We start from the raw sequence: 15,171 nt of genomic DNA, 5'->3' as shown, positions 1-15,171 counted from the left end.
CACGAGCCAGTGACCTCTACACACACAGGCTAGTCGAAAGCTGGACCATTGGTAAACACAGTAGAAAAACAAAACACAAAGTAGTTTTAAAAGAGAAACAAATGATGAGATGATAGCATAAAATCAGCAGGAAAGAAATACTTTTTAGTTACATGCCAAGTGAACAGAGCAATAGCTTTCTGTAGTTTTTGCTAACTTTGCTTTTGGAGCAAATTATGATAATACCTAAACAGCAGCAATTGGTGGCTTGGTGTACTGAGCAATTGATGCTACAAAGCAGTGAAAGTGGGTCATGTCCATGATATATCAAAAAGTGAATTTTGATACCAGCCAGGTTATCGAGTCTTTGCAAGCAAACTTTGGAGGGGTATTGAAGGCCAAGTTGCATATAGTGTTAATTCTGCATCAAAGTAACTCCCTGGTTAATAATTTTGGTTTGGGAAAATTTGGTTAGATATTACAACCTACATTTTTCAGTAATAAATCACACAACTGTTAATCTTGGGAAAGCATGCTGTATTGAATGACGAAATAAGGGCAAACATAGATGATTTTAATGTCATTATAGATTATGGCTTCCTGATCTAATTTTCATGCACTGCACTTTCTCAATGACTTTTTGAACCACTCTGTCCTGCTGATCTTGCTGGCCAATTCCCATTTTAGCTTAGAATAAGTGCTCTGTTACTTTGTACTTGGCACTTCTTCACATGAATCTTTATACCATCTTGTGGTTACATTAATGTCAAATTAACAGCTGCACCAGTTCAAACTCTCAGGCAAACAAGTGAGATTATGAGGATCATTTCCATGGGAAATGCAGGCTGGTGGAATGTACAAACCTCTGCGGTAGTTTCCCCATCAGCAGGAGCCGTGGTGTCAGTCTGCTCACTGTCAGTCTATTTTGTCAGCAAAATCCCAAGATGTCCAATAGGAAAGCAGGAATAAAAATACATCAGCCTTGTCAAAACAGTGAAACTTATTTGCAAGGTGTCTTACTCACATTTCTCAATGTGCCTTTGCTTCAGTGATAAAAAGAGCTCATTAGAAGCATGAAACAAATAAATGAAATGGAACCAGCTCAGAGGAATGATTAAGGCAAAATGGGAAGCGCAATAGCAAGTTACAAGATTGCCTTTTAAAAACAAAAATCACATTGTTTAAAGGCCTTATCAAAATAATATTTCAGTTCCATTTTATTTTACTGAAAAAATGAATGTTTTTGGGCAAAATATTACTGAATATTACAACATTAGTAAGCAATTGACTTACACAAACAAATTTAGAAATATTGGTCCTAAAGAAACTCATTTAAACCCATTCCAATTATGGGATAAGTTGCATGAAGCGATAATCCCTTTTCCACAGTAAGACAGAGGCTGATTACCTTCAAGTTATTTCTGTCAATGGCTGCTCTATGCACACAGAACTGAACCATCAATGATGTATCTCAAACTAATGACAAAAGGCAACTGGGCTACATCTATGTTACAGCCAATGTGTAGCATTCATAATAAGGAACAGGGTGTGTTTACAAGGGACCAAGGATAGATCTAATCTCTCCCCTGCAGTACCTATTATTTAATAAAATTGAGATTGAGAAAGGATATACATATTTAATTGGAGAGAAAGAAATAAAAAAGAGCTTGAAATTGGATTAGGCCAAAAAATAAGTGGCATGCACAAGTCATATGCTAGAAGCTTGAGGTTCATCTGAAATTGGACATCAGGTTCATCAATATACTGCCAGCGAGCTATGGGCACCATTTAGGTATTCAGAGCAGTTTGCCAATTTTGAAAATCTGCAATATGGCAGCGTCCCTCCTGAGAGACAGAGAAGGAGAACAGGAAAGGGGCAAATGCAGGCCAGCAGCAACTCTCAGGAGTGCTGTGCAGCCAAGTGGGACACTACAGCCATAAAGACAAATTAAAAAGGAGAAACTGTGTCAGTTTATTGGTAGCCTTCATCACTCCCTTTTAAGGGCTGCTGGCTAAGCCGCAGAAAGAACAGGAAAACCTGAGAGGAAGATATCTGGGGCATGTTCCACTCATGTTGAATAATTTATGAGAGGGGACCTTAAAACTGGCATTAGGAACTCTACATACACTCAAGAGGGGCAGAATGCCTCTTCAAGGTAGCCACCAGGGACACTAATATCTCCTGAGCCAAAATGATATTTTATATATTATAGGTGGCCTTAGAGAATAGAATATAGCTTGGCAAAATGGGAACTTTCTGTCCCCGTTTTATGCCAAAACAATGGGACATAACAATGTCCAACTTATCCTCTTAAGCGTTTATGCAGCTTTTTTGAGATACAAAATTGATTGGTATGGTTTAAACAATTACAATTTTGTAACCAACTATTTTTGTTTGAAAAAAAAATGCAACTCATTTACACCAGAAGCAAAGTTTACTTAAGAACTATTTTCAGTCACTGTGACAGTAGCCTAACTTTCAAGGGCCTTATCTGTACCATTCTTCTCTTTAAAAATAATTATAGACAGGTCTGCTTGCAGCATTTATATGAAAAGAATGAGACTTATATGGTCAAAATGCCCATTAGTCCAAACGTCTTAAGTTACAATTAGACTACTAGTCCCAGCAGATTTTTTTTTAAAAAGGACTTTTTGCTACATCTCTACCTGGACCAAAATGAGAACCAATAGCTCTATCATCAATTATCCAATGATTTAATTTGATGGGCATGGACCCATGTGATGCTGTGATTGAAATAATTAAAAAGATGTGCTTTTTAAAAAAAAGTTATTTTCATCTTTTCTTGTCATACAAAATTTCATAATGCTTCATATAGAAAAATCATATGAAAGTACTGCAATTGGCACTCTCAACTTCAATGCTTTTTTCCTCAGTTTTCTAAACCAGTCACTTCAGAAAGTTATTTACATAATAATAAGATACCAAATTGTCTTCAAAGGACACTTAATTATCAACGACGTGCACTGAAGTAGCACGGGTGTATTAGAATTGTTGAAGAGGGATGAACAGGCCAAGAATGCAGCAAGATATCAGCGTTTCACTAGAAGGCAAATGAGGTCAATATAATATTGAAGGTCTATTAAAGCGGGTACTGTTCCAACTTTACTGACATTATAACAAAGTTATAAACATGTTTTGAGAGACTTCACAAGCACAGTGAAGGTTTTCTATTTGTCATTTTTGTGTGGAGAATTGGGAAAATTGGCTTCAATGTTCATTTTAATAAAACTTCAAAATATACTGAAACAAAATCATCATCCTTTCTTCAGTGGACCAGATAGCTGAAAGATTCTGCAATACAAAATTCTCTAGTAAATCAAGTATGAAAATCAACTTCTGTTCAAAGATATAGAGCAAGTACACAATGTAGCCCATGTTTTAAGGGCTTTGAATCAAATACAATTCCGATTTATGCTTTCCTAAATGAACAGATATATAGGTCATGATGCAAACAGACCCTCATTCATTGAACGATCCTTACATGCAATGTGGACCAGACAATGACCACTGATTTAACTTTTCTATATATTTCCAAGAGTAACAAAGAACATGCACATTAATGTATATACACTTCACTATCAGCCGATTCTGGATGCTCCAGAGTAGGGGTTCTCAACCAGGGGTCTGTGAGAAGGTTTAAGGGGTCTGCCAAATTAGCGTCTTTCAAGAATAAACCTTTTTAAAAATCCCATTCTGCAAAACAAATAAACAAAGAAAGCAAAACTGATTGCTACTGATGTCAGTGGTATCCTATTTATTACTAAGAGTGAGGCCTCGAAACAGGCTATGTTTTAAACCCACTCCAATTCAGCCCACAGGTGTCAGGTTGGATCGATGTGGTGCTGCTGCCAACAATGATGTTGGAGGGGACCAAAAGAGACTCCACTTCCTCACTTTCCCCTGATCTGTTAGTGACATTTGGCAGTGGTTTCTTTTCCCACCAGGTTGCGTGTGCATGCTCTCCTGCCCGCCATTTTTAAATCGGGTAAGTAGAGCAACAGGTTAGTGAGATTTGATCTCCGTTTATTTGCCTAATAGGCCGAAAATTTACCAAATAATGTTAGTGATTGCTCAGCTGACTCCACCTTCTAGTCGTTTTGCGGCTGACTGCTGCCTATCCATGGCGGCTGCTACCAGAGCCATGCATGGCATGGGCAGCTGATCAAACTGCCTCGCTGCTGCTGCAAGTTCTGGGTCCAATCCAGGGGCATCACTCATATAGGGTGTGGATGGAAATGAAAGCTGACTTTTTTATATTGGGAAGTGCACCTGGAGTTTAGGTAAACATTATGTAAGGTGATCCATCTTATTTTCTATTGTGGGATCCTACTGTGCACAAATCTGCTGCTGAGTTTTGCCACATGGCAGGAGCCACTAAATACAAAGTTGTGTCATGCTACAGAGGGTCTGTGGAATTTTTACAACATGGAAAGGGGGTGGGGGGTCGTCTCAGAAGCAACAAGGTTGAGAACTCCTACTCTGGAGGATGATTTGAGATTAGACACCAAGTTTTCAGTCTGAGTCTATAGTGACGTTAACCTAGTCTATACCCCTGAATCTGTTTTAGCGCCTGCAAAATTACACGATATATTCTGCCTACTTCATTTAGCTACTTCCAAAGCAGAACTTAATTGTTTATCAAAAATACTACTTTCATTTTATCTTTCTATACTAGAATATGTCAAGACAGAAAACTGAATAAGGTCACATCTAGAGTAATTCATGCTGACAATTCCTGGCGCAGTATTCACAAGGGACCACAGTAACCTCAAATTCTATATTAAATAGAAGGTCACAAACAACAGACAGGATATTTCAATATGAGTTTAGGCATATAAGTGAGATAAAAACTGATTTTAAAGAAATTGCATTATCAAATATAAAATAATGCATTTTGGTCTTTAAAAGGTGATTAATCAGGCCCTTGATGTTTGGTATTTCTACTCATATTGAGCCATTCACTGAGCAGAACAAGGTTCATTGAAGAACAAATGGTCTACTGTAATACTAATGAGGTTCTGGCTGTCTCACACCAGAGAAACTAAACTGATTGACCTATCAACTGGCTCCAGCTCCTAGGGAAATGCCAGCATGGCCCATTTGAATGACCTCATTCAATTTAGGAATTTACATCCATATCAGAGCAAGAACTATATACCACACGCCAATTACCTCATATTTTTCCACTATTATTGCTGAACAGTTTTCATAGTTGAGAAGAACAGACCTGTTTTCCAGAGACTTTTTTCCTTCTGCGAGTACAAAAACTTTTTGTCTAATCTGATGAGTCAAGTTACAGTTATGTCTCATTGAAACATAACTTTAACAAGGAAAAACAGTAATGAGATTCTGAAAATAAGATTACTATTGCAGCATTGTACATTGCGCAGGACACCCAAGCACTGAACACAAAGAACTGTGTTCTAGGCTGAGGTACACACCTCTTCCTCTGAACTGTCACTCAGGTCATTGTCAACTGAGGCACTCAAGGAGGCTGCCCTGGGCTCCAGGTAGCACAGGCATATAGCAAGAGGGAAGGAGAGAGTGAGAGCCAAAGGTACAGAGAAAGAGGCTGAGAGCAGGAAGAAGAAAATGAAAAGAAAACAGGGGACAAGTGATGGGGATTGAATGGGCAGATAACGTTGGAAACTTTCAGGTAAGAAACTGGCATCAGAGAAGCTAGGGAAGGTAAGGTAGCCATCATCATCTAGCAAAGAGAATGATGCTGGGAGATGCAAGGAGAACGAAAACAAGGTTCCTCCTTTCCTAGATTTAGGCCCTAGATCTTGGTCCCTTTTAAATCCCATTGCTTTTTTATCAACATAGTTTGAAGAATCATAGTCCAATAATGGATGAGAAGTACTTCTGGGGTCTTCAGCCTTAAGACAACTAGCTGATTTTGAAACATTCTCTGTACATCTCCTATGAACACTCATTGATGACACAGGAGAGTCACAGTGCAAAGGCAGAGAGCAAGAGGAAGAGCAAAATGAATCTGTGCCAAAGAATGAGGTCTATGGTGGAACAAAAATGAAATCACAGAAGATGCAGGAGCCACAGAAATGAGCAGGAACATTAAAAAAAGACAAAAAAAAAAGAAAATTATTAGTTAATGCATCCCATAGTATTTGTTCTTCCAAAATTTCAGAGCTTCTGCTAACCAGAAATATTTAGCAGTTTGGGATTTGGAAATGCTAAATTGCAGGAGGTCCCGCAACAATTTTGCGCAAATATAATTTGAATTCCTGTAATTTGTTTAAATGCTTTTTAAAGAGTATCAGTTTTTCTCCCACAGATGTTATATAGAATTAAGTTTTCTATTTGCTGCCTTCATTTAATCACGTTTTCATTTTTATTAAATCTTTCTATCTAACCATTTACCCTGTTTTTTTTTCTTTTGTTGTGCATTTCTTCATTTTACTTGTTTACTTCACAATTAATCCTGAACTTGCTTATTTGCACTTTGATTTATATGATGCCATTTTATTTTCTAATTCCTCTTTGTGCTTCATCTTGTTGGTCTGTTTCTTTTTCTCTTAGTTATCCAACTAACAGTGATAGTTTCCTTGCTGGTCCCATTCCAATGCTAATAGAATTAGTTATATCTCTTGTACCCAAACATTTTAGTACAAGACTAGTTCATGCAGGCAGACCTACTGGCAATTGCAGATGTCAACAGCAGAGCATTGGGAGTGTACAAGAGTTTGCAGGATACAATGGGGGAATTTAAAATACAATGCTGTTACTTGGCAAACATTACTTGGAAATATGGAATGCAGAAAATGGAAAAATCCTAGGGAGCCATTGTCAAATTTCAAGTGCCTTTTGACTCAGAACCACAAGTTAATGGAAACTCTGAAAATTTGAAAAGTGTAAAAGAAAACTTTTTTTCCTATTACAGCACAGTTTAATTTTATCAACACAAATGCAGTAAGAACAGTCAATATTTTTCTTAGGCGGTGGTAACTGCTTACTGTCATCATGTTTTACATCAGTTTGTTTGATTCTTGGGATATATGATGAATAATTTACAAAGAAAAAGGTTTTACATTCTGTCAGGGGTGAAATCATACCATTAGTAACTGTGGCTTAACGTGTTCACATAAAATTATTCTATCCACTATCTTAACAAAGGCTTTAACCCATTTAAAATAATGGGCAGGTGAGTAATTAAAATTGCCCCAGTAATTTACCCGCCAGGAGGTGATGGGATCTGCAGGATGACCCTGGCAGCTGAACATGCCCTTTATGTGCTGTCGAACAGCCTCAGAGTTGAGAGATTTTTCATCACTCTTTACCCAGAGTGGATGGAAATCAACTCGCACAATTTAAAATCAGGCCTGGGAGTTAAAATTTCTAGATTCGTGCACGAGTTTCCAACTCTTGTTATCCATCTGTCCAAAACTGACCTGGAGTTAAAATCAGGCCTAATAGTGTTAAAATAGTGGGCAAATAAATTTAACATGAACATGTTAAACAGTTTCTATGTTAAACATCATATTTAGCACCAAAGACGGGAAAGTAATATCTCTTGGGAACACCAGTCTCCGTGGTCCTCTCTAAGTCATGCACCACCCTGATTTGGGCATAAAATCGCCATTTCTTTTTCACTACACTGGATTAAAAATCAAAGAATTTTCTTTATAATGCCAATTTGGAAGCACCATCACTACTGTAGTTCAAGGCAGTAGTTCAGTGTTTTCTCTGCAACTTGGGATGGACAATAAATACTTAAGCGCTGCTTTCTCAGTGTTACTATATTCTAAAGAAAAGCTTCATGGCCAAAGAAATTCCAACCCCTGGGTATCCATAAATCACGTCGCTCTCTCATTAAACTAAAACCGTTTTAAAATCTGATAAAACAATAAAGAGAGATAATATCCCTTTTTTGGTTGGCCTACATAGTGGATTTCTAACCTCAATTAAATGCAAGAATCCCTCTGATGTATCTGAATCTCTCCTAACTGTTCAAGACGTTTTACATAATTTCATTTAGCAGATGACACTAGTACTGCAGAAATCAGAAGTTTATTAACAGACCTGTTAGCTAGTCTATTCAAAGCTAAACAGTGGTGCTATAAGAGATGAGTTGCAGCACAGTACATTTTTGCGCTCACAATTTGTGATGTGGTATATTCCTAGTCTTGTCAAACCACTGTTAGAATAACCAAGAGAAGAGGGCTAGCTCATTTCTAAACAGAATAAGTGAACAAATTTGTAGGGGGATTTGCTCCAGGCTTCTGCTAGAACCGTCCATCTGATTGCAGAGCTGCACTGAGAGGAAACTGTGAGCGACACAATTGACCATCCCCTCTGGAAAGGTTTGTTGTTTAGCATGGAAGGCTACAGAGGGAAAAAAGTAATGGCCTCTCTTTCAAAAACAATAACAATCTGCTGAAATGAATTTTTATCTGTACAATTTTTGGGATATATGGAAGGCACAAAAATTACAGGAAAAATCTTGTAACATCCTTCCAGAAATCATATAATATGGACAAATGAAAAATATTAACCTGATCAAGTCAGCCTTCACGCAGAAGTAGTTTCTGCTTTAAAAAGCAAAAATAAAATATTACACTGCACAGCCAATGGATTATTGATAAAATTAGTTAAAAGTTGAGTACTATCAGAGCTCAGGAATTATAAATTATTTCAGCTTTAATCTGAGCATAAGTTTTCAGCTGAACTTCTCAGACAGGATAAAGTATTTGAACTCATTTTGGGACTTTGATTACATGCATACTGAGTGAACCTAGAAAGTGTACAGTGAAGCATAGCTTGTTTTATACTACATCAAATGATAAGTGCATTCATGCCAATTGATAGAAAGGTCAGTTGCTTTGCTGATACTTTAATTAGTATTCTCTGTTGCCAATCTAATGACATCTAATAAGATCATAAGAAATAGGAGCTGGAGTAGATCATTTGACTCATTGAGCCTGCTCCGCCATTTAATATGATCTGATTGTGGCCTTAATGCCACTTTCCTGTCTGTCCCCCATAGCCCTTAACACCCTTGTTGATTTAAAATGTCTGACTCACCCTAGAATATATTCAATGACCCAGCCTCCACTGCTTGTTGTGGAAGAGAATAACAAAGACTAATGACTGTCAGGGAAGAAATTCCTTTGCATCTCCAACTTAAATGGGATAATCCTTATTTTTAAATTGTGCCCTCTCAGCATCAACCCAGTCAGGCCACTGGAAAATCAATAAGATCACTTCTAATTCTTCTAAACCCAGATGAGTATAGGCCCAGCCTGTTTACCTTTCCTCATACAACAGCCCTTCATCCCAGGAATCAGCTTAGTGAACCTTCTCGGAACTGCTTCCAATGCAAGTGTATCCCTCCTCAGGTAAGGAAGCCAAAACTGTACACAGTAGTCCAGGTGCAGTCTCACCAATGCACTGTATTGTTGGAGCAAAACTTCTTACTTTTATACTATATCCCCCTTGCAATAAAGGCCATCATTCCATTTGCCTTCCTAATTACTTACTAGAATTTTTGAGATTCATAAACAAGGATGCCCAGATCTCCCTGTACTGCAGCATTCTGCAGTCTTGCTCCATTTAAATAATATTCTGCTTTTCCATCCTTCCTGCCGAAATGGGCAACCTCACATTTTATGCTATAATGGGTCATTTTCAGTCATTAAGAATGGATCCTGACTTTTACATTTATGATTCAAAAGGAAATTAAATACAGAAACCACAACTCAAGAAAGGTTTCAACTTTGAAATATTAAGGGGGAGTTTTAATGCCAAAAACTGATGGATTTGGGTCACAGTGCGGTGCTAAAAAAACCAAAAACCTGAATCTCGACCCCAATATCAGTTCCAGTTGAAATGGAGCTGGGGACATGGGACCAGATTGGTCATTTAAATATTATAGTGAAGCTGCATGACTCATATTTAACCACCATTTTAAATTTAACCCTGACTGTGTTTTCTAGGCCTTGGGAAACCTTGATTAAAGAGAGGTTAAAACTGCTGGATTCATGAGGTAAGTGCCTTTTCTACTTACCTACTGGATCCAGTATATCTGCTTTGCCGACCTACCATGATCAGACCTCCTGACCCTCCAATTTACTGCATAAGGACTCTGATCTCCCCCGCCACCAGCCCTTCCAATCTCTTCCATGAGGTTTCAGGTCTGTACTTGGGACTCCAATTTCTTCTGACCCCAGGCTCCCCAATGTTGCCTTGCTCCATCATCTGCTGCTCAAGACTCTAGCTTCCTCCCCTCAGCCTCTTTGATTTTCCTTGGCTCCTTTCTGCTTCCCAGCCAGGCCTAGTGCCAAGGCATGCGCACTCAATAGTCAGCCAGCCGCTCAATCAGGTTGGCTACAGTTGGGAAAGAGATCAAAATTCTTATCAAGTCCTGCCATTAAATTTGACAGACCCTTTGGAAAATCCATTCTTTCTGGTTCCCTAATCCAAAGCAACATCACACAATCACCACTTTCCCCTTCTTCCACATCCAACACCTCTGAGTTAATATTATCCAGCTCTAGATCACAACTGACAGATTTATACCCGAACTTCCCTTTGCATACATGTTTGTCAGTGTCAGTCAAGCCATATAGGGACAGGAGAATCCATTCTTCCTAAATTGTGCCTTTTGTTGGGTCAGCCATTGAGTTGTATACAGTTCTTCTATGGAAGGGGTCAGTAACCTTTCAGAAGTGACATGCTAAGTCTTCGTTTATTCACTCTAAGGTTTCGAGTGCAACTAAATCATTTTAACATTTATAAGGTCTCTATATGTAATTAAACTATTCTTTTATGTAAAGTAAATAATGTTTTTAAAATGCTTAAGAAGTTTCATTTAAAATTAAATTAAGATGCAGGTTTTACCAGGTCAGTGTGACCCTTTCCCTCGCATTTCCTTCCTTTCTTAAGAGCTGACATTTTGTCAATTGTATCCCTCAATTTAAGTGAAAAAAGTCACAACAGACAGCACGTATAATGTCAAACGCAGTACGTTATTCTGCATTATGTGATACTGATGAAAGCAGCAAATGAGGACTTTAAAATATCCCATTAATGAATAAAACATAAACGTTTATTATTTAAATTCTATATACTTTTTATCGATGTAACATACCTTCTCAGGATAAGTAAATGACAAAGTATCTTTTCTTTAGAACTTTTGTGCTGTTAATTGGACTAGCAATGTGAGTGCCACTCAAAACCATGTGTGCTGTAAATTGCCGACCCCTGTTCTATGGTAACACCTGCAGGCTTTATGATCTATCTTCTAAAGCATATGCAGGTTGAATAATTGGATTTAATAAAAGCAATTGAGGGGGCGACAAGAAGGAGGAAGAAGTTTTTGAACTAAGGTCATGATTAAATGCAGTGACTTCAGGATTCTGAACTTGCTAATTTATTTATAATCAAGCTTCATCCATAGAAGAGAAATTTCTGTGGTTCTTAATTACAGACCTATGCACAGAGACACACGAGGGTGAAAACTGCCTTCAGCAGGCAAAGCAAAATGGTGGATAGCACACTGACAGCTCATTTTCCTCTCCATCTGATTTGGAAAAAGAAAATTTGGTAGAGTGTAAAATGGTTGTCAATGCAATATCAATCATTTTGCACTCTTGCCCAGGATGAATTTCACCACTATAGACTATTAAAAGTGGACTGAAAATTGGGCAGGTTTCATTATGGGCATGCAATCCTACAACCCCTATTTTCCTCTATGCTTGCCACCCCAATGATTATTTATGTCTAAATACAAAAGAGAATAATTTGTCTCAGGATCTGAAATACAATCCTCACATTAATAAAAGCCAAGCTTTAACGAATATTTCTTTCAACAAATCAGTTTCTTTACATTACATTCTGCAGAATTCTAATTACTATGGAAACATTGCAGTGATCTGGTGTTTACTCAAATACTTCAAGACAAAGTGATGGTGTGTGACAAAATTATAGAAATCCCTTCTATGATTTGAAGTAAGTTCCATTTGTTAAAATTTCCATGAATTGAAGGAAATGTCAACAAACTCAAGGTTATTGAAAAGAAACAGTCTCTCTTCAATAACAGCACACAGTAAATAAATAACTGGAGATATACAATCTTATTCTTCATCAAGACTTAGCCTACAATAAAATAATTTGGGTGCAGAATGGCCAGGGCAAATAGACATATATTGTTCTTTCAACATTTTCAGAACATTCATGCACAATGTTTTGTTTTACATGGAACAGTCAAGGATGAGGTATACAACATCACTGAACTGAAAAGAAGTGTAACTTCACTCTTATCCCCCCTTCAGAGCTACTTTTTAAAAGATATTTTGACACTTTTGGTTGAAATATTATGTTTCTGCAAACAACTCTAGCCTCCCAGAACCCTTTGCTCCTCCACTTCATGCAGTGGACTCTTAATACCACTGTGAAGCATCTATCTCACTTCTGTCACTAGATCAAGCAATTTAGATACTCCATTTTGAGACCCAAATACTTCTAGGTCAGGTATAGCACATTTTAATGCATAATGAAGGTCTTTTAACTCCACTTCCTTACTATACCTGTATAGCTTTTTAAAATTTCTCCAGCCCATCCTACAGTATCAGAAATAACATGCAAATGTGTGTCAAACTGTATCAGTTTTGTGGCGTCATTCAATTCTGACTAGAAATTGGACTGAGGCTGTCCAATTTCAATTAATCTAGGAACTTACAGGTACCACTGAGGCTTTCATTTACCCTGTCTAGGTTATAAACAACTATCTGGATGGATCATAAGGCCTTAACTTTACAAAGCAAAACTTTAAAAAATGAGGTTATTTTCTCGGTCTTATGCCCTTATCACTCCCCAGAAGAAATCTTATTGATGATCTATTTCCAGGTGTTTCCCAGTGTCATTCTTCAGAAATGATCAGCCAAAACATCATTCTGTGGTGCCTAAATGTACCACACTAAGTGGTTGTTTGTGACCTGTAAAGATAAGATTTCTAAAATATCTGAGATTACAAATGCTGTACTCCAATAAACTGAAGGAAGTAACAGCCCCATCATGAAGAATGGGTAACTGCAAATCTGCAAAAATTAAAAGTACCAGTAAAATTCTGAGAGGTTTCCAATCATCGCCCCACCCCAAACACACCCCTCTTGCAGTGATAGTTAAAACTAACTTGAAGCTTTGGCAATAAATGTTCAAATGGTACCCAAGATAAGGTCCAAAGTTTAAGTAGTCCTAAATGTCTTAAATGTATGTTTGTTGATAAAGATGACTTAACAACAAAGAAGATGCAGTGCCCCACAGACTGATCAAAACATTTTGCTGAAAATGTTCAAACTTCTATTTGCCCTTTTAAAGCTATAACAAATGTTGCAACAAGACTTGGGCTTTAGTATCAGCCTTCTTAAGATGCTTCCTTTCAGCCACTAATTCAAACAGGACAAACTCAAACTATGAGTAAAACAAAAAAATAGCATGGGATTATCAAACCCATTTTTAGAAATGCAAGCATTTTAGTAATGTGATCTTATTGAAACAAAGGAAGTGTATTTTTTAATATATTGTATCAACAAACCATGGACAAACAAATTAAGGCAATTGATTTTATTGTATTAATGTTTACTATGCTCATATCAGATCCCTCATTTCATTATTTTAGCTAAAGCGTCAACTCATCTAAAATGGTGTATAGCAACATCGCTAGCAACTATTTTCACACCAATATCTTTTACTTCTAAGCATTAACATGCTTCTTACTTTGCAGTAAAACTGGTTTCATATCAAACTATCATAATTTCCAACAATGGCCTGCTTCTCTTGGCTTTCAGGTGTGTCATCTGCTTATTTTGTTGACGGTACATTTTTCATGCCCCAGAGCACACTACCTTTATTTCATGCTTGACCGGTGTGAGTGATGGAGTAACATCAATCTTTGCTTTTTTCTCCTCTTCCTCTGCTTTCTCCTCTTCTGCCTTCTTCTCTGGCGTCACTGTAGTTATTAGATTAGTTGAGACTAGGCTCTTGGCCGCACCATAATGACCAGTGGCTACTTCAGAAGCTGAAATGGAGTCCTTTATGAGCATCTCATGGTTCTCAGTTACAGACGCTTCAAAAAAAAACAGAACAGAACTCATCAGTCTGTGCTACTGAGTCAACTGGCCTTAGCTGTGAGGCATTAAAAGTTGCTATGTTTGACCTCAGGGTTTCTAGGTAAGAGAGGAGGGAAACTAGCCATAGTTCCTTCCCAAACTTGAGTGACTCTGCTGGAAAGTACTCAATGTACCTCAGGCATTTAAGTGCAATTACTCTCCCGATTCACAGTGGTAAAATGGCAGAGGAATTGTGCATTCAGAGTGAGCTGGTGTCTTCAGGAGATGAAGGGGTGACAGAAGGAAATTGAAGCAGAAATTTAAGATTGAGGACTGATTCATGCTTGTAACGTGAGGAGTTATACCTGTGTAGGGGAAATTATTTAAGATATTTTGCTAAAGTCAATTAAAACCAAGACCAGCAAAGAGAAACGTATGGGGACACTAGATAAATATACGAAGAAGAAACAATTAGAAGGATGTGTTGACAGGATGAAATGAAGAAAGATAGAAGGAAACTTGTGTGCTGCATATAAACGCAGACATAGACCTGTTGGCCTGAATGGCCTGTTTCTGAGTTGTACATTTGATGTAATAAAGGGGACAAAGTCTGTAGTCTAGTTAGCTCAGTTTGAACCAAATGATATGAATTTGATTAAAAACAACTAAGTCAAAAATTTCCTTGAAGCCGCACCAACTCAGGCATCATAACTGCAAGAAGTGAGATAGAAAGTTTGTGTATATAAATGAGACTTCGTCATCTTTCTGGCTAAGTTAGCTCCATAGAAATTCAAACAAACTGCTAATTCCCTCGCGCACAACAGTTTGATTACTTTATATCATCACCATTTTTACTCGCTTCCATTTCGGGGGAGGACCACTGAGATTTAAATTTGCGCTACTAATTCCCCAAGACTTAAATACCTCATTCACAACAAACCGTTAATTCCAAAGTTCATTTTTAGCAGGTCAAAGCTTACTTTAGTTAGTGTAGGCAAAATGCCTATGATCCACGAAATCCAGACATTCTCAGTAATATGGAATCGGTATTTGTTTTAGTAAAACATATTTATTGTTGAAAATATCCGAAAATTAGTAAATTGA

The 15,171-nt window shown here is 37.6% G+C and overlaps 1 protein-coding gene across 2 annotated transcripts in view; it reads right to left on the bottom strand.

Annotated features, from left to right (window-relative positions):
• The window catches only part of LOC121278911 (band 4.1-like protein 3), a 196,534-nt gene that overhangs the window by 43,276 nt on the left and 138,087 nt on the right, over window positions 1-15,171 (bottom strand). Inside the window, exons 13-15 of one of the 2 annotated variants that reach the window (XM_041189446.1) lie at window positions 13,864-14,084; window positions 5,443-6,015; window positions 843-899 (exon numbers count right to left, since the gene is read on the bottom strand). In XM_041189446.1, the coding sequence (XP_041045380.1) occupies window positions 843-899; window positions 5,443-6,015; window positions 13,864-14,084 (851 nt within the window). The remainder of the gene's footprint in view (window positions 1-842; window positions 900-5,442; window positions 6,016-13,863; window positions 14,085-15,171) is intronic. The other variant, XM_041189447.1, reaches the window with a different exon arrangement.

Source organism: Carcharodon carcharias, chromosome 6 (genome assembly GCF_017639515.1).
Source record: "Carcharodon carcharias isolate sCarCar2 chromosome 6, sCarCar2.pri, whole genome shotgun sequence".
NCBI classification, from domain to species: Eukaryota; Metazoa; Chordata; class Chondrichthyes; order Lamniformes; family Lamnidae; genus Carcharodon; species Carcharodon carcharias.
Note: the sequence above shows the minus strand (reverse complement) of the source record. Positions and strands in the feature narration are given on the sequence as shown.